Genomic DNA, 22,844 nt, shown 5'->3' with positions numbered 1-22,844 from the left:
TATTTATCAGAGACAGGCTATAATGTGAAAAGTCAGATAAGGAGCAAGGAAAGAATCTAAGCACAAAGCTTAGAGTCCTGGTCATATAGAATGGGAGATAGGTAATAAGATATACACACACACACACACACACACACACACACCTCTCACTCTCCCTCCCTCCCCAAATACAGTAAACACCCAGGTATCTAGAATTCAAGCAACCGGCAAAAAAAATCACAGAAATAGGTAAAAATATGGAAGATTCAAATTGATGGACTTTGCCATTAGTTTGCCATTGCACAACATGCAATCTCAAGCAACCGGAAAATTCACATATTCGGCTCTAACAATCCCCATAAGTGCTGAATTCCAGAGGTTTTGCTGTACAATTATCCTGCAGTTTGTCTATCACTGCAGTTCTCATGAGGTTAATGGAGCAGCCCGTTGCACAAGAGCAGGATGTTTACAGATTATGGGAAGAGCACTGTCCCTTTTCCTGTATCTGTGTAGTGAGCTGTGCTTTTGTACACTTTGTCAGTATGATCTACAAGTAATGCCACTGAAAAGCTGGTGTGTTTAACTCTTGAGAAAACTGGGAAACTGAAACAAATTGCCTCACCAAACCTCTGTTTTACCTTGCAGCCTTGTCAAAGTTTGTTTCAAAATGCTGCATATTTTGATACTTTTGCCATATTCAAAATGCTACAAATTTACTATCGTACTAGATTTCTATAATATGTAATATACAGGCAATCTCTGCATTAATGCTATTTGAGTCAAGGAAATTTGTCCTTGCAGAATTTACAATTCACTCCTCGGTGACATAGAATAAAAATTCACTCTGATAGAATTTTGTGGAAAAAAATCCAAAGTTGATTTTTTTTTCACCTTGCGTTGCTTGACACATATACGGGAAATCAATACAACAGCTTTCTAGAAATACAGCCCTCCCACATAATGCAGGAGTCACCTGAATCTTCTTGTTTACCTGTATAATTGTATTATGAAGTTTACTTAAGAGTGGACAACTTTGTTATTTGGAGGAACCTCCTACTCTTCTGTGGAGATGTGATGTTATGTCCTGTCACCCAGCAAAATGGGTTCCATGTGGAGCAAAGCAGCTTCTGTTTGCCATAAAAACAGAAGAAAATTGATTGTCAGAAAAGAAAACGACGTTGCACTCACAATGTTCAAAGTTCAAATTCATTGTCAGAGTACATGCATGAGGTTCTTTTTCCTGTGGGCCAAGTAGGCCTTCTTCTCGGTACTCAAGAAAAAGATAGGTGTACAAAAGAGAGAAATGTAAACAAATTACAAATGCAGAAAAAAAATTCTAATATCATGCAAAGTGAGAGTTCTTAAATGAGTCTCTGATTAAGTCTGTTATTTAGGAGGCTGATGGTGGAGGGGTAGCAGTTGTTCCTGAACCTGGTGGTGCGAGTCTTGTGGCACCGATACCTCTTTCCTGATGGCAGCAGCAAGAACAGCATGTCCTGGGTGGTGTGGATCCTTGATGATTACTGCTGCTCTCCAAGGGAGCATCCGTGTAGATTTTATCAATGGTGGAGAAAGTTTTGCCTATGATGTACTATGTTCACTCCTGTTGCAGGGCTTTCCGTCCGCTTAGTGGTATTGGTGCCGCAGTTCAGCACACTTTCCACTACACATTTGTAGAAATTTGCCAAGGCTTCTGATGTCATACCAAACCTCCACAAACTCCTGAGGAAGTAGAGGCGCTGATGTGCTTTCTTCACGATGACATCAGTATGTTGGGTCCAGGAAAGGTCCCCCAAGAAAATAATTCCTAGGGCAGCATGGTTGGGATAGTGGTTAGTGCAACACCAGTGACCAGGGATTGAATCCAGTGCTGTTGGTAAGGAGTTTGTACATTCTCCCCGTGTCTGTGTGGGTTTCCTCTGGGTGCTCCAGTTTCCTCCACTTTTAAATGTCCCTATTGTACCAGCCTCCACCAAACACCCCTGGCAATTCATTTCAAGCACCCATACTCTGCACATTGAACTGACAACTTGGCGTAGCAAATTCTGAGTTGCTTCAGTATTTTACATCCAAGTGTACATGTGCAAATTATTGTTTGGTTTTCTGGCTACACTCTGTTATTTTACACCATCGTTGTTAGAACAGTTGCCTGAAACAGGCTTACAGCAAGGGACCCCATCACTCCACAACTAAAGGGCAGCCACAATACAACTTTTCTTAATGAGGTAACAGTTATGAAAATGAAGCTTAAACTGTGCCACGAGGTGTAGAGGACTGGGTTTGACCTCCAGCCTGCATGATCTAACAATTTAGCAACATTAAGATAAAGCGGATGGGGTTTTAAAATGTGTAAGTGATTCCCTTCTCCCCAACTCATTCAGAAATGAAGGGCTTCCAATATCTTTTGTAACTGTTTGTGTAAACATTTTGTGCCTAAAATGCTTCGATCATCTTCAGAACTTTATTTCAGAAACTTTTTTCAAATATTTTGTATACACGCATCTGAATAGTCTTAATTCATGATAATCTTCACAGATCTAGTCTGCAGGAGTGACAGCTGTGCTGGCAGTGGGCTGTATGTATCACCAGGCTTTTTGTTTGTTGATGGGCTCCATTTTGTTTCAGTACCTGAATCCTACCTCCCTTCACAAAATGAAGGCAATGTGTCTTAAACCAGTTTCAGCCAGCTGTTGCCATGGGTTTCACTCGGGCAGTCAGGTGACAGGGGAAAGGAAATGCCTAAGTCACATGACCACATTTTCTTTCTGGCCAATTAACATACAGGAAGTTTGTTCCCAGGCACTTAAACACATGGATGCTGCCTGCTAGCCGGTGGTTAGTATCATCGCTTCATAACCTTAAGTAGGGTCCAAAGGAGTGCAGAGGGAGCATCAGGAAGATATGACACAATATTCAAAGGTTCTGTGAATACACTTCTCTGTCCAGTTATGTCCATGGCAAATGATGATTGATGATACTAGTGACTTTTGAAAAGCGCCTGGAGAAGAAGAAGAATTTTAACTTCCAATGTACTTTTTTTTTGGAAAAACGATTAAAAGTTCCTCAGTTTTACAAATTATCACCTGCGAAGTTTGCACTGAGGAGTAATGAGAAGCGCGAGGTCTCCCCTGGGATGCTGGTAACTGTTTCTCCTTGTTCTCGACCATTCGCCCTTCCCAGTGATCACAGATTTGGCTGTGCTGGGTTTGAGATACACATGAACAGTCAGATTCTGAGCAATGCACATGGCGAAGTTGTTGCTGCTGTGAATGGGCACATCTTTACAAAATTCACAAGCCACATTTTCAAACCGAACTGAAATGAAGCAAAGATAACCAAAATAATCTGATTTTGAATCACTACTCTGTTCACCCTCTTCTCTCCCTCAGTCTCCTGTTCTTTTTGTGACCCCATTCAGCTCTCTAAACTTCTTTTACCCCTCCCACCCTACCAGTCCCTCTCACCTCTCCCCTGCCCCAATCACATGGCTGCATTGCTCTGAATGTTAATGTTGTGAATATCCAGATGCATTTATTGACAGCAGATTGAGCATCCTCAAACAATATTTCATGTAAATCCATAGAGCAGTTTAAAATGTTTTTCTCCCTTAAAATAATGTTTAATTTGCTTACTGAAGGAGACGTTGAGATGAATAGAAGCAATGGGATCATGGGAAAGCCTGAAATTGATATGCTGATCGAATGAGATCAGATAGGACTATGCTGTATACTCTGCTATTCAGAGGTGTTTTTGGTGAGATAAAAGGATGAGTGGAGAGATTGTCCTCTCTGGATGGAGAACCATGAGGTTGGTTCTTGTCCTTTCCAATCCTTTCTGCCCTGTTCAACCTGTCATCCAATCTCTTTCAGTGAAATGAAGAAGGGAAAACGTGCCCCATCTCCAGATATCATCATCCTCTCTGACAATGAACCCTCAAGCCCCCGGCTGAATGGGCTTTCGAAAGAACTTGGAAGAAGTGCAAATCTGGACGACATTATGGTGAGGCAGAACATCGCTCATCCAAACCTCTAGCTTCAGGTTTTTTTTAAATATATGCAAGTTTATGTTTATATATCACATTTGTTTTTTGAATGTTTGCTGGGTACATTTGATTGGTTTTTCAAAGAGCTAGCATAGGCATGATGAGCTGAAAGGCGTCCTACCTCTGCTTCCTGTTTCTTTCTATATATCCTTTTTTAAAAGAGTAGCTATATTTTTAAACCAAATCTTTTTCTCCTTCCCACTCCACTTATGGGATTATTTGTAATATCTCTGATGACCTGAATTCTAATTTCACAGGAACTTTATTCTGGGTAAATTTTGGGAATTGTGAACAATTTTCCTTTGGCATGTTTAGAGTTTTGCAGCAAATTTTAAGTGGGCATGGAATTGGTAAGGCCACAAAGGAACCATTCCTTTGCTGGCTTGATCTGGTCTACATCAAGTTGCTGTGATTTGTGTCAGTATCCCTTGTTAGAGACAGTTCAAAGAATGGGTCTTCTGCTGTCCTTGGGGCTGTTGAAGCAGGCACTTAAAGTTCACCAATAGCCAAAGAGCCTTCTGATGATTCGGTGGGAATTTTTCTTCCTTGGAAATGATACTGAATGGTGTGTGGACCTGTGAATTTGTACCACTCGAGTAAGCATATCCTTGAGAATTTGTTTGATAAGAAATGAGCTGAGGATAAGGATGTTGTCTTGTGTCTGAAAATATGACTTGTGTGATCAAAAGCCAGAATTCGAAGGAAAGAGTGGTGTGGAGCTGGTAAGCAATCCAGTAGCCTGCACTTGATATCTGGAGTGAAGAGTTCAGATATCAACACAACAGTCAAATAATTTAAACTCATTTAAATAGATCTGGCATTGTACCCAAGTCTGATCTCCATAATGGAGAGCAAAAATCTCTGCTGATTCCAGACCCACAACTGTGTGATTAGCTATCCCCTGAAATAGCCTCTCAGTTCAAAGGGATTTGAGGATGAGTATCAACATGCTGATTCCAGCAATATCTACAATAAGCATTGCATTAATAGGTATCAAAATAGCAGCAGATATGGTAACTGGAGGGCACAATCAGTCAGGGAGGTAAAGAAGGCAAATGGAGCACTTGCCTTCATTAAGATGTCATTGTTACAGGATGTTCTGCGACAGTTCTGGTTGCAGTGTCCTAGAAAAATATGATTCAAATCCATAGGGGGCAGAATTGTAAGGAGAGGCTTGATAGGCTGGGTCTGGTATCCCTGGAGAATGGGAGGTGGAGGTTTATAACATCATGAGGTGTATAGATAAGGTGAATGATCATGGTCTTTTCCCCCAGGATTGGAGAGTCTAAAACTAAATTTGAGAGGAAAGGTATAAAGGTCACCTAAGGGGCAGGTTTCTCAGAGGGTGGTGGATCTATGGAACGAGCTACCAGAGGACTTGAAAGAGGCAGGTGCAACTACCGAGTTAAAGACACTTAGACACAAGGATAGGAAAGGTTTCGAGGAATATAGGCCAAAAGCAGGAAAATGGGACTAATGGAAGTAGGCATCTTGATTGGCATGGCCAAATGGGGTCGAAGAGATTTTAGGTCTGGTATGAATTGGTTGTTTCCTTGAAGGTGAATTTGAGAGTTAATGCTCAAGTTTCTGACATGTATGAAAATTTATCCAGGATTCCTGCTCCCATTCACTTCCTGGTGAACCTTGTGCATGAGTGTGTTTGGGTTCTGACACCAACACTTGCTGTGGAGCAAGACATTCATGTTGAATGTTTTGGCTTGCATATGAAAACTGGGTTTCTTGACAGACAGGCCAGTGCCTGCCACATTGCTCCACTGGCTTCAGATAAGGCTGATTGTAATAAAATTAAATTTTTGTATTTTGGCCTCTTACCTTTCAGAAGAGCACCCCGGAGGAACGAGAAAGAATGATTAAGCAATTAAAGGAAGAGCTGCGGTTAGAGGAGGCCAAACTTGTCCTGCTCAAGAAACTCCGCCAGAGTCAGATTCAGAAGGAGGCCACTATTCCAAAGGTACTCGTGTTGGCTTTGCCTCCTTACCCTTCCCAGTCATCTCACACAGCGGATTTGTTCTCAAACCATGACAAATCACTCAAACACAGCCATCTGGAATTGCACAAAATACTTAGTGGTGCAATTCTTTAGGGAAGCTGTGTATGGCATCAGTAACCATGGGACATTGCTCAAGCAAATTGTTTAGATGCTTCCTAAAGAAAATTAAGTACAGGGGAGAGGGAAGTCAATGGAGGGTTGGTGTCAAACTGATTGGGAGAAAACTTGTGGACGGCATCATTAGCACGGGCTGGTTGGTCTGGATGTCCTCCCTGTGCAGAATATGTCACAGTAGTAGATTAAATGAGACAACCCTCTTTCCCTCCCTCACTCCTGCTCAGGCAGCAGTGTTGTTCTTCCAGTGGTTGCAAAGAGTTCTGTGATGCTTACTTCCAGTACAATCTCTCCTCAGTCAAATTTTGGACTTGGCTGTTGTTTGTAAGGATTAGTTTTGATCCTGGATTCCAGGTCTATACTAATTGTAGAAGCTGTTATATTTTATTTTGGTGTGAAGAACTGCCCTCTAGCTGCACTACTCGGGAGTGTATCTATGCCAGTCAGATCAGTGCAACGTCATTGTGCCTTGGTGTATCACAAAGGGTCACCTCAGTGGTTAAACAGGAAACGCCTCACTGCTCAAAGGTCTATCTGCAGTGAAAATCAGACCCACCCATGGACTGAACCAACTTTCAACCTGAAGTCGTGTGACTCGATACCCCAGATTAAGCCACCTTCTGATTGATCATCATCCTCACTTGGTCACATGACTCAGTGGCTGGGCCAGCCTCCATCCAAGGAGTCTAAAAACTGAGCATATGTTCTCAGTCACCATCTTTGCTCTCTTCCTTTTGCTCTACAAAGACCCTGAACTTGGGTGTGTCTGAGAGTGGGGGCTCAGTGTGGCCCGCACCTGGGGGACCATCAGAGTTCATGTGGTTTAACTTGTACATTCATATCCGTAGTTAGCTTCTTTGTTCTGTGTGCCATGCCTGTACCTCGGGGAGGGGGGGAGGGTGGCAGGTATTGTTCGCTAACCCTTCTCTGGATATCTGTAGTTTAGTGAACATGCACATTAGTGAGATCGTTTTGTGTGCAGGTGATCTGTCTCCAGTTTCCTGTTTACTGTTGATGGTAAATAAAATTTGCATTTGGATTCTAATGCATGTCCAGGGTTGTAACTCCTTGAACCATTCAAATCTGTCATCTCCCCCATCATCACCACACATAGACAATTTAACCCCTTGTATATGCTCTTGCGTTCAAATCACAATTGACTTGTATCTTAATACTATCTGCCTTGGTTCTGTAACCTTAAAGTGATACCAATCAGAAATCAATTTTATCGTAGTTTCCTTATTGATTAGTAGTACTATGCTGTCCACGCTGCTGAAGATCCAGCTGCGCTGGATGGGTCACGTCTCCAGAATGGAGGACCATCGCCTTCCCAAGATCGTGTTATATGGCGAGCTCTCCACTGGCCACCGTGACAGAGGTGCACCAAAGAAAAGGTACAAGGACTGCCTAAAGAAGTCTCTTGGTGCCTGCCACATTGACCACCGCCAGTGGGTTGATATCGCCTCAAACCGTGCATCTTGGCGCCTCACAGTTTGGCGGGCAGCAACCTCCTTTGAAGAAGACCGCAGAGCCCACCTCACTGACAAAAGGCAAAGGAGGAAAAACCCAACACCCAACCCCAACCCACCAATTTTCCCCTGCAGCCGCTGCAACCGTGTCTGCCTGTCCCGCATCGGACTTGTCAGCCACAAACGAGCCTGCAGCTGACGTGGACTTTTACCCCCTCCATAAATCTTCGTCCGCGAAGCCAAGCCAAAGAGTAGTACTATGTGCCCATTCACACAGGTGTGAAAGTTGTCTGCTTTTATCTGGAGGAATATTTGATGGTGGTTGAATACTACAGTTGGCCCTGCCCAAACTCCCCTAAGTTCCCAGCATTGATCTCTTTCCAATGTTGCACATCTTCCAGAAATTTGGGAATAATTGGAGGACAGGAGTGTGCTTGATTGTAATACTGCAAGATTGGCAATGCTCATTGAGTTGCCGCAGAGAATGACTGATGCATGTGCCTTCAGTGAAGTAATGGAGAGAGAAAGTAATGAGGGGGGAGCAAGAGGGAATTTAATTCACTGAAATCTCAGAAGCTTTTGTTTTGTAATTACATGGAGTGTTTATTATGAAAGCCCCAGAAGGATGACTGTCTATTTAAAAGGTTAAGTTGCTCAACTTGTCGTCTTTCTTTGCCATCTATTGCCTTATAATCCTTCCCATGACTTGCTTAGCTTCATATGAAATGTTTGAAGAGGTATCTTGTTCTAAACACTCAGCTTTTTTTAAATCACTGTTTATTGGCCTTGTTAATGTGAAAAATGCTGAGCACAAATTATACAAATAATGCGAAGGTTCCTTTTATTTTGCAATTTATTTACCTTGAATATTCCTTCCCCTAAGTTTATTTGAATTAGACCAGAGTGATCTTCTGCCTTGAAGTCTAAGCGATCCTCTGTCTTGATGTCGAATGTGGTCATGGATATCATGGACAATTTTTTTAAAGTTTCTCACTCAGTCCCGGGTGAAGAAAATTGTGGCCATATATTGTGACAGAACTTTTAAAAGTACTGATGTGCAGAGGGATTTGTGGATTCAAATCCATCAATACTAAAAGTGGCCATGCATGTAGATAGAATGGTAAAGAGGCCTGTGGTTACTTCCCTACACTGAGTATAAGGGTAAGGAAGCCATGTGCAGCTGTATGTGCAATTCTAGTCACCCCATTACAGATAGGCTTTGAAAAGGGTATGGAAGAGATTTACCAGGATATTTCCTGGATTCGAGGACATGAATTATAAGGAGAGATTGGATAGACTTGGGTTGTTTTCTCTGGATTATCAGAGGCGGAGGGGTGACCTGTTTGAAGTTGATAAAGTTGTAAGAGGCATTGATGGAGGAGACATTCAAAATATTTTGCAGAGTGAAAATGCATTTTAGGTGAGGAGTGTGAATTTAAAGGAGTTGTCTGGGCACAGTTTTCTCACAGACACAGGTGGGTGCTTGGACTGGGCTGCCTGGGGTAGTGGAGGCAGCAGCAACATTTAAGAGGCTCTGACAAACATGTGATTGCAGAGAATAGGGGGGTACATAGAAATCTACAGCATGGAACAAGCGCTTTGACCAGAGCGTTGTGCCGACGTAATAACCTTCTCTAACAACTGCCTAGAATTTTCCTACTGCATAACCCTCCATTTTTTTTTGCAACTTTATGTACCTATCTAAGACCTTTTTGTCCCTGCCTCTCTCACTATTGCCAGCAGCGTATTTCATGTACCCATTACTCTTATGCAAAACATACCTCTTACACTCCCTCACCCCCCCCCCCCTACCGTATTTACTCTCAAGAACCTTAAAACTATGTCCCTGGGGAAAAACCTCAAACCAACCACATGATCAATGCCTCTTAACATCTTATACACCTCTATCAGGTCATCCCTCATCCTCTGTCGCTGCAAGGAGAAAAGACCAAGTTCACTCAACCTATCCTAATATTGTGCTCTCCAATCCAGGTAGCATCCTTGTAAATGTCTTCCGGACCCTTTCTGTAGCATCTACAACCTTACCATCATGAGGTGACCAAAACTGAACAAATATTCCAAGTGGGGTCTAACTAATATCTTGTATAGCTGTAATATTACCTCACAGATCTTGAACTCAATCTCCAAGTTAATGAGGGCCAGCATACCATACACCATCTTAACAACACTATCAATCTGTGCAGTAGCTTTGAATGTCTTGTGAACATGGACCCCATGATCTCTTACTTCCTCCAAACTGCTTCGAGTCCTCCTATTAATAGGTATTAGTACAAGCAAAATTTTTGTTTAAATTGGGCATCATGTTCGGCACAAATGTGGACTGAAGGGCCTGTTCCTATGCTGTTCTCTGATCTGAATCACTCTATTGATGAAGGAGAGCAAGTAAAAAAGGAACGTTTTTCATGTATTACTTTGTTATCAATGTATCTGGATTGTTTGTGGCTTGAGAAATTCATCCTGCAACATCTCTGCCCTGCTATTGGCCACAGGTTATGTGTAGAATGCATGACCTGTGTATTCCCTTGGGCTCAGGCTAACCACGTATGGAATTGGGGTGAAATGGGTCCAGGGATGTGGTGTGAGAATTGTAAATCAGTTCGCTGGTTTGGTGATACAATCATGTTTCTCTTTTTAAAAGTCAGAAATTATCAAGGGTCAAACTGTTTTTGGAGCAAGAAGAACATCATGAGGACTTTCATGCAGAAAACATTTGTTCTTGAGAAAGGATTTCTGATCAGAAAATAAATGAATAACCAACAATCAGGCAAGGCAGATGTCACATCTCTGTTTTGAGGAGTAAAATATGAAAGTGTGCAGATACAGCAACTGAAGTAAAAATACCATGCTGGAGAAACTCAGCAGGTAAACAGAGTACTTCACATAGCAAAGATTAAGATACATAACCAATGCTTCATGCTTCGCCCTTCACCAAGGTATAAGCAAAGCTCGGGCACCTGCCTACATTTTGCTCAAGCCTGAAACTTTGGTTCTGTATCTTTAACTTCGCTATTTTAAGTACTCTGACCTGCTGAGTTTCTCCAGCATTGCGCTTTTACTCTGTTTTGAGTACTAGTTAAAATTCTGATTAGTGGCAGATCTCTTGCAGCTGTTTACATCAGTTGTATGTTCCCCATATTCCTCAGCTTGCCCACAGGGTGGCTGAAGGAAAGAAAGTGTGTGGATAAATGCAAGGCCAAGATGTAGGTGTGCAGATTCTGTGTGGTACATTGGACAGGACTACTGTCCTTTCCACCTTGGAGCCTGAGTTTCAAACAGGTCTTAGCAGGAGAAAACAGTTCTAAGGTGCAGTCCTTCAGACTTGAAAGTAATTTGGAAATCGTAATGCAAAGAACCGTAAAGATGGTGAGAAGTGGGGAAGATCCAAGTTGATGTGATAAACCTTGCTGGGATTGAAAGATGGATGTCTTGCATTTGTTTCTACTACAGGACCAATCATGTCCAGCAGCCTGATTGGCTTGAGTGATTTCAACAGAATATCTCTTCAAACAGGCGATATGTTTGCATTCCTTGTGTTCCTCAGCTTTCTCATGTATGTTTGTGCTTCTTTTCAATATTCTCTTCCCAGTCTGCTGTCTCGACAGGCACTGCCATGGCCACCCCACCCCCGCTGGTCCGGGGAACGCTGCATGTTCCCACTGGCAAGCCCAACTTCCAGGTCAGTGTAGCAACTGGGGCTTTGCCAGGTCTTGGGTTGATTGACAAAGGTGGGGGTTGGGTGGTGTGAGGAGACTGCATTTTCGATTCCTGATTGGGTGAATGAAGTTGATGAGCTCGGAGACTATACTTCATTGTCAGGTCTTTGGATCACAGGAATAAACTTGGATTGGTTAAGACTCAGAAGTTGGCAATGCTGCTCAACATCATTGCTGCAAGGGAAATAATGGATATGAATCAAGCCATTGCAAAGCTGTAGTTCCATGCCGAAATCATAAACTGGATGATTGCATGATTGTCAGAGTCTTAAAACTGAATGGCAGCCACCATTAATCCTTCCTACATGTGTTTTGTAAACCATTGATACAGTATTTTCACTAAAGCTTCATAGAATTACAATGAACTACTATGTTTTGGGAAAAGTATGCAGCTTCCTTCTAATCTTGGATTAAATTTGGAGGGTGAATTTTGTCATCCTGGTGGTTCAGCTCAGTAGTAATGAAGTTCATCGTATTCAAGGCATGTTGACTGGGGAGGATTCCTTTGGAAATGATATAACAGTTAAATTTAGTGAACTCTTGGTATAATTTCGAACAAATATTTGGAATCTAAGTCAGTATCCTTGTGGATTGCTTAAATGGAAACTGGTGTGGTGAATATTACAATGACTTTGTTCAGCCCTACTAAATAGATACGGATGCGTGTATTGTGGCAATATGTGAAATGATGGATCAACAGAGCTTTTAATATGTGTTTTATCATTCTATGGTCTGCATCAATTATCCACTAGAGAAGAAAAACAGATTGAAATGGTGAAAATTGAGAAGTTTTCCTACACCTGTTTGACCTCTTAAATCTCTGAGAAGAGTTACTGAGCTCACTTTGTCAAGACAAGCAATTCTGAGGGCCAGGATGCAAAATGAATCTCTTGATTAAATCAGATTTCAGATTTATTGGGGAAATGTTCAATGACTTTATTGTTTTTACTTTTAATGCATTTTCCCTGGATTTTAATTACAAGTATTTACAAAGACACCAAACAACCCAATTTTTATTTTACAATTCTAGTTTCAGGCTAAATGTTTCTATTGAATCCATGTATCACTAACTACGTTTTGCCCAGCATTGTTGGCAAACGATGACATTATCAGACATCCACTTATGACCTTTGGTGTGTAAACGTCACCATATCACTGCACCACAACCCATGGTGCTAGGAGAAACAATTGGGCCATAAGGTCCTGCCGCAGGGGTTGAAGTAATGAGATTGTGCATCTTCAAGGTAAGTGATTAAGTAGAGAAAACAGAAATGTTGGTGCCTGCAGAGAGGGGGATAGATTTAGCTTCACAGCTTAATGATAGTTCCATTAGAGGAAACCTTTATCCATGGCACAGAAATAAATGCCTCCACTCGACAATATGGAGATACATCAAATATAGTATATCCCCTGGTATCCAGCACCTATGGGGATTGGTAGATGCCAAATAAGTGAATTTTCGGGTTGCTTGAGTTTGCATGTGGCATGATTAGCAAACTAATGGCGAGGTGAGCCTATTTTAAACCCGTATTTTTTACCTATTTTCTACAATATTTTGCCGGTTGCTTGGATTCCGGATAACAGGGGTTTTACTGTATATCAACTGGTATTTGGAAGAAAGTTTTTTGTAATGTGACATGTACTGAGGCAGATTTCAGAATTGAACGTGGGCACCTGATTGTTGCTATTTTCCTTTACTATCATTGTTAAGCTGACAAAAAAAGAGAAATTATTAAAAACCAGGGCAGTCTTCTCAGGGTGATTTGATCATGTGCACAGTGAGTGACAGAAAGGTAAAAGAATGGAGTAGCTCATTCAAGGCAAAATGTGGCATGGTTATAGAGTAAAGATTTGCCTGTGCCTTCACTGTCGATCAGTATTATGCATTAGTGGGAGAACCCAAAGCTTGTCTGAATGGTTGAACTTGGGGTCCTCATAATGTGGCTGGAAGTGAATGAATCTGCCTTTGGTGTATGTTGATCTAAGGAAATGAGCAGAGACTATCGGTCTGATCCATGCTGAACTACTAATCTAAATTAAACTGCTGTTACTGGTCTTGGTGCCAGCCAATCAAGAAAGGGAAAATGTTCTATTTAAAATTGCTGCTGAATGAATGAGGGTTTTATGAAGCTGCTGGTATCTGACTGTACTTTTTGAGGTCAGAAATAAGACTCTTGAAGTGCTTGGTACTGACGTCGTCTGATAAAGTGTGGTTCACCCAAAACGGTTGAATTATATGAAGTAGCATTCATCCTTCCTGGCTGAGCTAGAAAATGAATGATTGATCTCATCCTTGCTCTGTCCACATGTGTTCCATGCACAGCAGTTTGTAACATCTTTCCAAAATAGTTACCTTATATTCAATGGATTCCTTATCCGCACATTAAGGAAATAAACCACTTTACATACAACAAATTAACGCAAGTGAATTAAGCAGTGATTCTGAACTGATGCTGTGGTGACATTCAGTAGTGGTCATGTCACCTCCCATGTGGCTGGAGTTGGAGATGATCTCGAACTACTTCTCCTTTGGTTAAAATCAAGGAATAAGAATACAAATTAGCTCATCATTTGTTTTCTTACTATTTTCGGGTCCTTGCTGCCCTCCCGATATTGCTAGCTGTAATGTTCTGCTATTTCTGAAGTATTGCATTGTCTTGCCTGTGAAGACTTGGAATGTTCAAGGTACACGTTCCATTTCTCTTCAGCTCCCTTGAGCAATACTGCAACTGCCGGACATCAACTACAACAATTGCAATTACAAGCCTCTCCACCGAGCTCCAGTAAAACATAAACGAGCTTCTCTGATGGAAGGATAGAGATTTTGGGCACAAAGAACATCAAAGGATAACGGGACGGGGAGAAAAATGAGTGAGGATGGTCATGGACTCCTGTGCCGACTCCCGGCCTTTCTTGAGTTGTCTTTCAGCCGGGGCGTTATGAACGAAAGGTGCATTAGCAGCTCTGACACTTCATGCCTCACCAAAAGCACATGTTGGAGAAAGCACGAGTGAGGGCTCCTTGGGTCGTACTGAAATTGTACGTTGCCTTAGAAGTTAATCCCGGAATCCTTTGGCAAGGTGGAAAATATTATCAGCAATATTGTGTGGAGGCGACAAGAGAGTTTTTTGGTCATTGTATTTAAAATTCTGAAGATGTACCCCTGTCTTGCAGGTAACCACTGCTCGTGCAGTGGGTACAGTAATCCCGCCACCATTGGTTCGTGGTGGTCAACAGGGGACCTCAAAGCTTGGATCCCAGCAGAACCCCCAGATTGTAATGCCTCCATTAGTGAGAGGAGCCCAGGTAAGTGCCTGATGGGAGAACAGCAATATTCTTGAGTTATTGAAATGAAGTAGCCACTGCTTCCAAATCTTACAGAAATGGACCCAGCAGATGAATTTGCACAGCAGTTTGTAACATCTTTCCAAAATAGTTACCTTATATTCAATGGATTCCTTATCCGCATATTAAGGAAATAAACCACTTTACATACAACAAATTAACGCAAGTGAATTAAGCAGTGGTTTGTTTTGATGAATTGTTTGGCAACTGTTTCATTGGAGGATATCAGAAGTAGATTAAGATTAAAGACCCTATTATTTCTTGGGTATCTGTCAGAGTAGATGGTTGAATCAAAACCTTTGAGATGAGAGCAATAAATGTAGTCTTCCTAGTGTTGCTGACATTCACAAATACTTTTCTAAAGGTTCATTTGTTTGGAGTGACCATGCGGGCATTGATGTTTCATTGACCTTATTTCACTTTTGTGTGCAGTTTTACCTGTTGAGTAAACCGAACAATATAATAGCAATGGAATGAGCATAGAATAGTACAGCGCAGGAACGGCCCTTTGGCCCCACCTGTCTGTGCTCCAAAGAATGTCCAAATCAAAATAAAACTCTGCTTCTTGCAACTATTATATATCCCTGCATCTCCTTTAAAATCATGTGTCCATCTGAACGTCTCTTAAATACTACCTTTGTGTCTGCTTCTGCCATTACTCCAGGCAGCCCATTCCAGGCAGCACTCTGTGTAAAACTATTTGCTTCGCACATCTCCCTTAAATTTTCTCCCCCTCACCTTAAACGTGTGTGTGATGATTTTGCCCTGGAAAAAAGTATCTCACCCCATTAATGACTCATTAATTTATACCTTTCTGTCAGATTTCTACTCAGCCTCCGATGCTTCAGAGAAAACAACCCATGTTTGTCCAATCTCTTCCCATAATTCATACCTTCTGAACCAAGCAATAACCTGGTAAACCTATACTCTTACCAAAGCCACTATATTCTTCATATCATGGGCCAACCAGAATTGTACATAGCGTTACAAATTTGGCTCAACCAAAGTTTTATATGTCTGCCACATGACCTCATGCATTTATACCCAATGAAGCCAAGCACACCACGTGCCTTTTTTAACGACCTTATCTGCTTGTGTGTCCAGTAACCTTGCTGGAATGCCAAAATTATGTTATTCTTAGTCAACTTAACAACTAAACTAAAATGATCTAAAATTAGTGCCAATTTCCACACTCAACCTGCATTGTTAACTGCTGCTTTCAGAAAACAAAATCTGGATTTTTATTTGCGAAGTGACTGGCATCAAATTTATGGAAAATGCGTCCAATTTTATTGATGTGACACAGGTTTAAGTATGCAGATGATACAAAGATTGGAGGTGCTGTGAATAGTGTAGAAGGTTAGAAACGTAGAAGATAGGAGCAGAAGTAGGTTAGGCCCTTTGAGCTTGATCCGCCATTCAATGAGATCATGGCTGATCTTAAAGTTCAGTACCCCGTCCCCGCCTTCTCTCCGTAACCCCTAATTCCTTTATACTGAAGAAATATATCTAATTCCCTCTTGAATATATTCAATGAACCTGCCTCTACTGCTCTCTGTGGCAATGAATTCCACAGATTCACCACCCTCTGGGTAAAGAAATTCCTCCTCATCTCGGTTCTAAATGGTTTGCCTATTATCCTCGAACCATGGCTCCGGGTTCTGGACTCCCCCACCATTGGAAAATCCCTTCTGTATCCATTCTGTCCAGTCCTGCCAGAATTTTATATGTCTCTATGAGATCCTCTCTCAATCTTCTAAACTCCAGCGAGTACAATCCCAAATTGCGCAATCTTTCCTCACAAGTTATTCCTACCATTCCAGTTATCAACCTGGTGAATCGCCTTTGCACTCCCACCATTGCAAGAACATCCTTCCTCAGATAAGGCAACCAAAACTGCACACAGTACTCCAGGTGTGGTCTCACCAAGGCTCTGTACAGATGCAGTAAGGTATCCTTATTCCTATACTCAAACCCTCTTGATATGAAGGCCAACATACCATTTGCCTTTTTAACCGCCTGCTGTACCTGCATGCTCACCTTCAGTGACTGGTGCACAAGAACCCCTAGGTCTCTCTGTACTTCCCCATCTCCCAATCTATTGCCATTCAAATAGTAATCTGCCCTCCGGTTTGTATTACCAAAGTGGATCACCTCACATTTATCCACATTGTAGTGCATTTGCCATGTATCTGCCTAGTCCCACAATTTATCCAAATCACACTGGAGCTTCCTGACACCCTCTTCAATGCACACAACCCCTCCTAGCTTAGTGTCGTCTGCAAATTTGGAGATACTACATCCAATCCCCTCATCTAGATCATTAATGTAAATTGTGAACAGCTAGAGTCTCAGTACAGATCCCTGTGGCACCCCACTGGTCACTCTATCCTGCCACTCAGAAAATGAGCCGGTTAGCCCAACTCTCTGTCTTCTATCTGCCAGCCAGTTCTCAATCCACATCAATACCTTGCCCCCAATCCCATGAGCCTTGATTTTGCATGCCAGTCGTTTATGTGGGACCTTATCGAAGGCCTTTTGGAAATCCAGGTACACCACATCCACTGGCTCTCCCCCATCTATTTTACCTGTCACCATCTCAAAGAATTCCAATAGATTTGTCAAGCACGATTTACCTTTTGGAAATCCATGTTGACTCTATCCGATCCCTTTTCTGCTAGTCATATGCTCCGCTATTACATCCTTAATAATGGATTCCATCATTTTGCCCACTACTGATGTAAAGCTCACCGGCCTATAATTCCCCACTTTTTCTCTATCTCCCCTTTTTAAATAGTGGGGTAACATTAGCTATCCTCCAATCCATGGGTACTGATCCTGAGTCTATCGAGTTCTGGAAAATAATTCTTAAAGCATCTGCTATCTGAATGTCCACTTCTTTAAGTACCCTAGGATGTAGATTATCAGGCCCTTGGGATTTATCGGCCTTCAATCCCTTCAATTTCCCCAAGACCATGTCCTTAGAGATACTGATTTCTTCCAGCTCCTCCCTTGCATTAGTCTCTATGTTTCCCAACATCCTTGGGAGGTTATTTGTATCCTCTCTTGTGAAAACAGAACTAAAGTAAGAATTTAATTGGTCTGCCATTTCCTTATTCCCCATTATATATTCCCCTGATTCTGACTGCAAGGGACCTACTCTGGATTTCACCAATCTTTTCCTCTTGACATATCTATAAAAGCTTTTGCAGTTGGTTTTTATGTTTGCCGCAAGCTTACTTTCGTAATTTATTTTTGCCCTCTTGATTCATCCCTTTGTCCCCGGATTTGGTACTTTTTTTGGCCAATTGATATGCTCTCTCTTTGGACCTAATGCTGTCTCTAATTCCCCTTGTTATCCACGGTTGAGTCACCTTTTTTGGTTTATTTTTATGCCAAACCAGTATAAACGATTTCTGCAATTCTTCCATTAGATCTTTGAATGCTTTCCATTGTCTATCCACCGTCAACCCCCCCATAAACACCACCGAATCAATCTTACTCCCGTCTCATATCATAATTCTCATTATTTAAATTCAGGACCTTAATCTCGGTTTTAATTTCTTCACTCTCCATGTCGAGTGAGAATTCGATCATATTGTGATCGCTCCTACCCAAAGGGCCTCGTACAACAAGATTGCTGAGTAGCCCCTTTTCATTGCAAAATACCCAGTCTAAAATGGCCTACTCCCGAGTTGGTTCCTCGACATATTGGTCTAGAGAACCGTCCCGTAAACATTCAAGGAATTCCTCCTCCTCAGTATTTTTACTAATTTGGCTAGTCCAATCTATATGTAAATTAAAGTCTCCCATGATGACAGCTATTCCCTTATTGCACGCTTCTCTAATTTCTCTTTTTATGCCTTCCCTCACCTCTACATTACTATTTGGAGGCCTATATACCACCCCTAAAAACTAACGTTTTCCACCCCTTGCTATTCTTCATTCTACCCATATAGATTCCACATCTTCCAAGTTAATAACCTTCCTGTCAATCGTGTTTGTCCCTTCTCTCACCATCAATGCTACCCCACCCCCTTTTCTTTCTTGCCGATCCCTCCTAATATTGTATACCCCGGGATGTTAAGTTCCCAGGCTTGCCCACCTTGCAGCCCTATTTCTGTAATCTCAATCAAATCGTATTTGTTTGTCTCAATTTCCACACCCAATTCATCTACCTTGTTCCGAATGATTCTTGCATTAAGATATAAAGCCTTCAGATTTGCTTTTTTCACCCTCCTTGCTCTTTCTAATTTTTTACTTTCGCTGCCTATTTTATCTTTCCTGTCCTTTGCCCTATCGTGCAGATTCCCATCCCCCTGCCAAATTAGTTTAAACCGCATCCCAGCTAGGTACCAAACCTACCTGCCAATATATTAACCCCTTTTGGGCTTAGGTGTAACCCATCCTTCTTATAAAGGTCATGCCTTCCCCAAAAGAGATCCCAATGGTCCAAGAAGCCAAAACCCTGTCTTTTACACCAGCCCCTCAGCCACACATTCATTTGTCTTAACCTTCCATTTTTGTCCTCAGTTGCACTTGGCACAGGTAGCAATCCAGAGATCACCACCCTGGCGGTCCTGTTTCTTAGCTTCTGTCCGAGCTCGCTGTAATAATTTTTTAGTACCTCCTCCCTCTTTTTATCTATGTCATTGGTACCCACATGTACTAAGACATCAGGCTGCTTGCCCTCTCCTTTCAGAATACTCTGGACCCGATTTGAGATATCCCGTAATCTTGCACCAGGGAGGCAACACACCATGCGGGTATACCTATCTGGCTCACAGAATCTCTTATCTGTACCTCTGACAATGGAGTCCCCAATGACCACTGCATTCCTCCTTATCTTTTGTACCACCCTACCAGGCTCAGTGCCAGCGACCTGATCACTGTGGCCAGCTTCTGTCAGGTCATCTCCCTCAACAGCATCCAACACAATATACCTGTTGCTGAGAGGTGTAGTCACAGGTGTGCTCTCCATTTTCCAGGCATTTTTCTTCTCTCCCCTGACAGTTACCCACTTACCCGACACATCTGGTCTCGGGGTAACTATCTCCCTGAAAGTTGAATCTATTAACTCCTCACTCTCCCTTACCAGCCGCAGGTCCTCAAGCTGCAGCTCCAGATCCCCAACTCGGTCCTTAAGGAACTGCATCTCGGTGCACCTGACGCAGATGTGGCTATCTGGGAGGGTGGAACTTACCCATGGTTCCCACATCTGACATCCAGTACAAAGCACTAGCCCCATAGGCATGACTGAGTTAAAATAATGCCGCTTACTTTCTCCTCGCCTGCTTTCGCCTAAGCCCGTTGAGCCAAAGCCTGGAAGTCCCACTCCTTCGCCGCGTCGCTCGCTCGCCGGGCCGCTCACCTCACCTCCGCTCGCCAGGCCGCTCACCTCACCTCCGCTCGCCGGGCCGTTCACCTCACCTCCGCTCGCTGGGCCGCTCACCTCGCCGCTCAGACAGAGAGTTGTGATTAATAGACTTTAATCACCTTGAAGTGTCAGCACAGTTTACAACAGAATATAGACAGGATGGAGAAGTGGAAGATAGAATTCAATCTGGAGAAGTATGAAGTGATGCATTTTGGAAGGTCAAATTTGAAGATGGAGTACACAATTAAGGGCAGGATTCTTAAGTGCAGAAGAGGAAATGGATCTTGGGGGTCCAAATCCATAGATCTCTCAAGGTTGTGCAGATTGATAGGATAGTTAAGAAGGCTTATGATATGTCTGGCAATTAAGTTCAAGAGCCATGAAGTAATGATGCAACTCTATAAACTTTAGTTAGACTACACTTGGAATATGTGTTCACTTCTGGTCACCTCATTATAGAAAGGAGGTGGAACCTTTGGAGAGGGTGCAGAGGAGATTTCCATTGGCTGATTTGAAGAACGTGTCTTGTGAGGCAAGGTTAACAGAGTAGTGGGTGCTTGGAATACATTGACGAGTGGTGGTGGAGGCTGGTACAGTGGGGGCATATGAAAGAATCTTGGACAGGCACATGGATGCAAAAATAAAAGGAAAATATGGGCGTGAGGTAGGGAAGATTTCGTTGTTGAGTAGGTTTGGAAATTGGAGGTGTAGTGGACAGTGAGAAAGGCTTTCAAAACTTGCTGAAGGATATGGACCAGCTGGAAAAATAGGCTGAAAAATGGCAGATGAAATTTAATGTAGACAAGTGTAGCGTGTTGCTCTTTGGAAGGACAAATCAAGGTAGGTCATACACGGTAAATGATAGGGCACTGAGGTGTGCGGTCAAACAGAAAGATCTGGATATACATTTCTCCGAAAGTGACGTCATAGAGACCTTTTGGCACATTGGCCTTCATAAATTAAAGTATTGAGTATAGGAGTTGGAATGTTATGGTGAAGTGGTACAAGACATTAGTGAGGCAAATTTGGAGTATTGTGTGCAGTTTTGCTCCCCTAATTAGAAGAAGGATAGCAATAAGATTGAAAAAGTGTGGAGAAGATTTACTGGGATGCTTCCAGGACTTGAAATGAGTTACATGAAAAAGTTAAAACAGGTGAGGACTTTATTCACTGGAGTGTAGAAAAATAGGGGGAGATTTTTTTTTAGAGGTATACCAAATTACAAGAGGCATAAAAAGAGTAAATACAAGTAAGCTTTTTCCACTGAGATTAGGCGAGATAAAAACTGGAGGATGTGGGTTATAGCTGAAAGGGGAAAGTTTAAAGGGAACATGTGGAGGAACTTTTTCACACAGAGTGGCAGAACTGTGGATCGAGCTGCCAGCTGAATTTGTAAATGCAGGTTCAATTTTGACAATTAAGAAAAATATGGACATGTACAAGGATGGGAGGGGTACGGAAGGCTATGGAATAGGACCAAGTAGAATAGTAGTTCAGCACAGACATGGGCGGCTGAGTGGCCTGTTTCTGTACTGTTGTGTTCCCTGGTCATATTAAATAATATCATAAATGGAAAGTGAAGTCAAGTCATACACTACATGCTTGTGGTTTGTGAAATGATCTCAAATACCCAGTTGCATCTGTTGCAATACTCTCTAATACTGTTACCAGCAGAAAAAAAATTGTAGAAATTCCTCATATTGTCAGGTGTGCATATGTGGTTTTAAAAACCACGAATGCAATGAATGGATGGGAGAAAAGTTCACCCTGCAATATACATCTAGCCTCCCTCTCTTCTTTTCCTCTCAGATTTTTAGCTTGTTTTTAATTGCTTTGTTCACAAACTATTTGGGGAATATGCTTTTACAGCATTAATATACAACACTGAGATTTATTTTGACCTAATTGCCTGTATTAATGGCTGCATCATAGAGGAATGTACCTTGCAGGAATCCTGAGTAACCTCTCCCTTTTATTTTCTGCCTGCTGTCATTTCATCCATCCCATCATATCCATCGTTGTCCCATTCTGTTAGCCGATGTCTGTTTCTCCCCAGCAAATCCACACAATTAGACCACATGCCAGCACTGCTCCACCTCCCCTGCTTCTGGCTCCCAGGGCATCGGTGCCCAGTGCAGTGCAGATCCAGGGCCAGAGGGTTCTACAGCAGGGACTGATCCGCGTGGCCAATGTCCCCAACACCAGCCTGCTCGTCAACATTCCACAGGTAAGCTGCTGGCAGAGATCCCTCTAATTTTTAGTAGTCAGTGTGCGCCAAAATCTTGTGCAAATTTTTTTTCCTGTGACAAAAAGTATGCATGCACTGAATGCTTGTGCAAGTATAAATTTGAAATTTGTTTCAAGATCATTTTGGCACACCCTCTCTCTCATGGCTAATAAAACTGTATTGGCGTGTTTTAATATAATACAATTTTATGACCATTCTACAAAGTAACATATTTAGTTAAAATTTTATTCTATACTTTAAAGTACTTTATGATTAATTATTAGTGTTTTATTAATTTATTCATAATTATTAATTACTACATTATTTTAGGTAACCATTTGTGTGCACATTAATTCCCTTTGTGTGCTTGTTGCAAACTGTGTGTACACGGGCACAACTTGGAGGGAACTGCTTCAGAGAGTTGTGGTGGTGAAGCAGAGACTGGATAGCGAGGAGTGGAAGAATTCATGAGATCTGAGGGAGAGTGAAATGAAATAATGGGCGGATTTCAGTACAAACATGTCATTTGATTGTGAGGATGCTGAT

The 22,844-nt window shown here is 42.1% G+C and overlaps 1 protein-coding gene across 31 annotated transcripts in view; it reads left to right on the top strand.

Moving 5' to 3' along the window:
* The window catches only part of LOC138758949 (transcriptional repressor p66-alpha-like), a 125,258-nt gene that overhangs the window by 90,846 nt on the left and 11,568 nt on the right, over nt 1-22,844 (top strand). For 22 of the 31 annotated variants that reach the window (XM_069928619.1, XM_069928615.1, XM_069928617.1 and 19 more), the window contains 5 exons: nt 3,849-3,978; nt 5,862-5,993; nt 11,223-11,312; nt 14,524-14,655; nt 22,107-22,298. In XM_069928619.1, coding sequence (XP_069784720.1) covers nt 3,849-3,978; nt 5,862-5,993; nt 11,223-11,312; nt 14,524-14,655; nt 22,107-22,298 — 676 coding nt within the window. The remainder of the gene's footprint in view (nt 1-3,848; nt 3,979-5,861; nt 5,994-11,222; nt 11,313-14,523; nt 14,656-22,106; nt 22,299-22,844) is intronic. The other 9 variants (XM_069928599.1, XM_069928624.1, XM_069928609.1 and 6 more) reach the window with 6 other exon arrangements.

This window comes from Narcine bancroftii, chromosome 3, assembly GCF_036971445.1.
Source record: "Narcine bancroftii isolate sNarBan1 chromosome 3, sNarBan1.hap1, whole genome shotgun sequence".
NCBI lineage: Eukaryota > Metazoa > Chordata > Chondrichthyes > Torpediniformes > Narcinidae > Narcine > Narcine bancroftii.
This window is presented reverse-complemented; position numbering and strand designations above follow the sequence as displayed.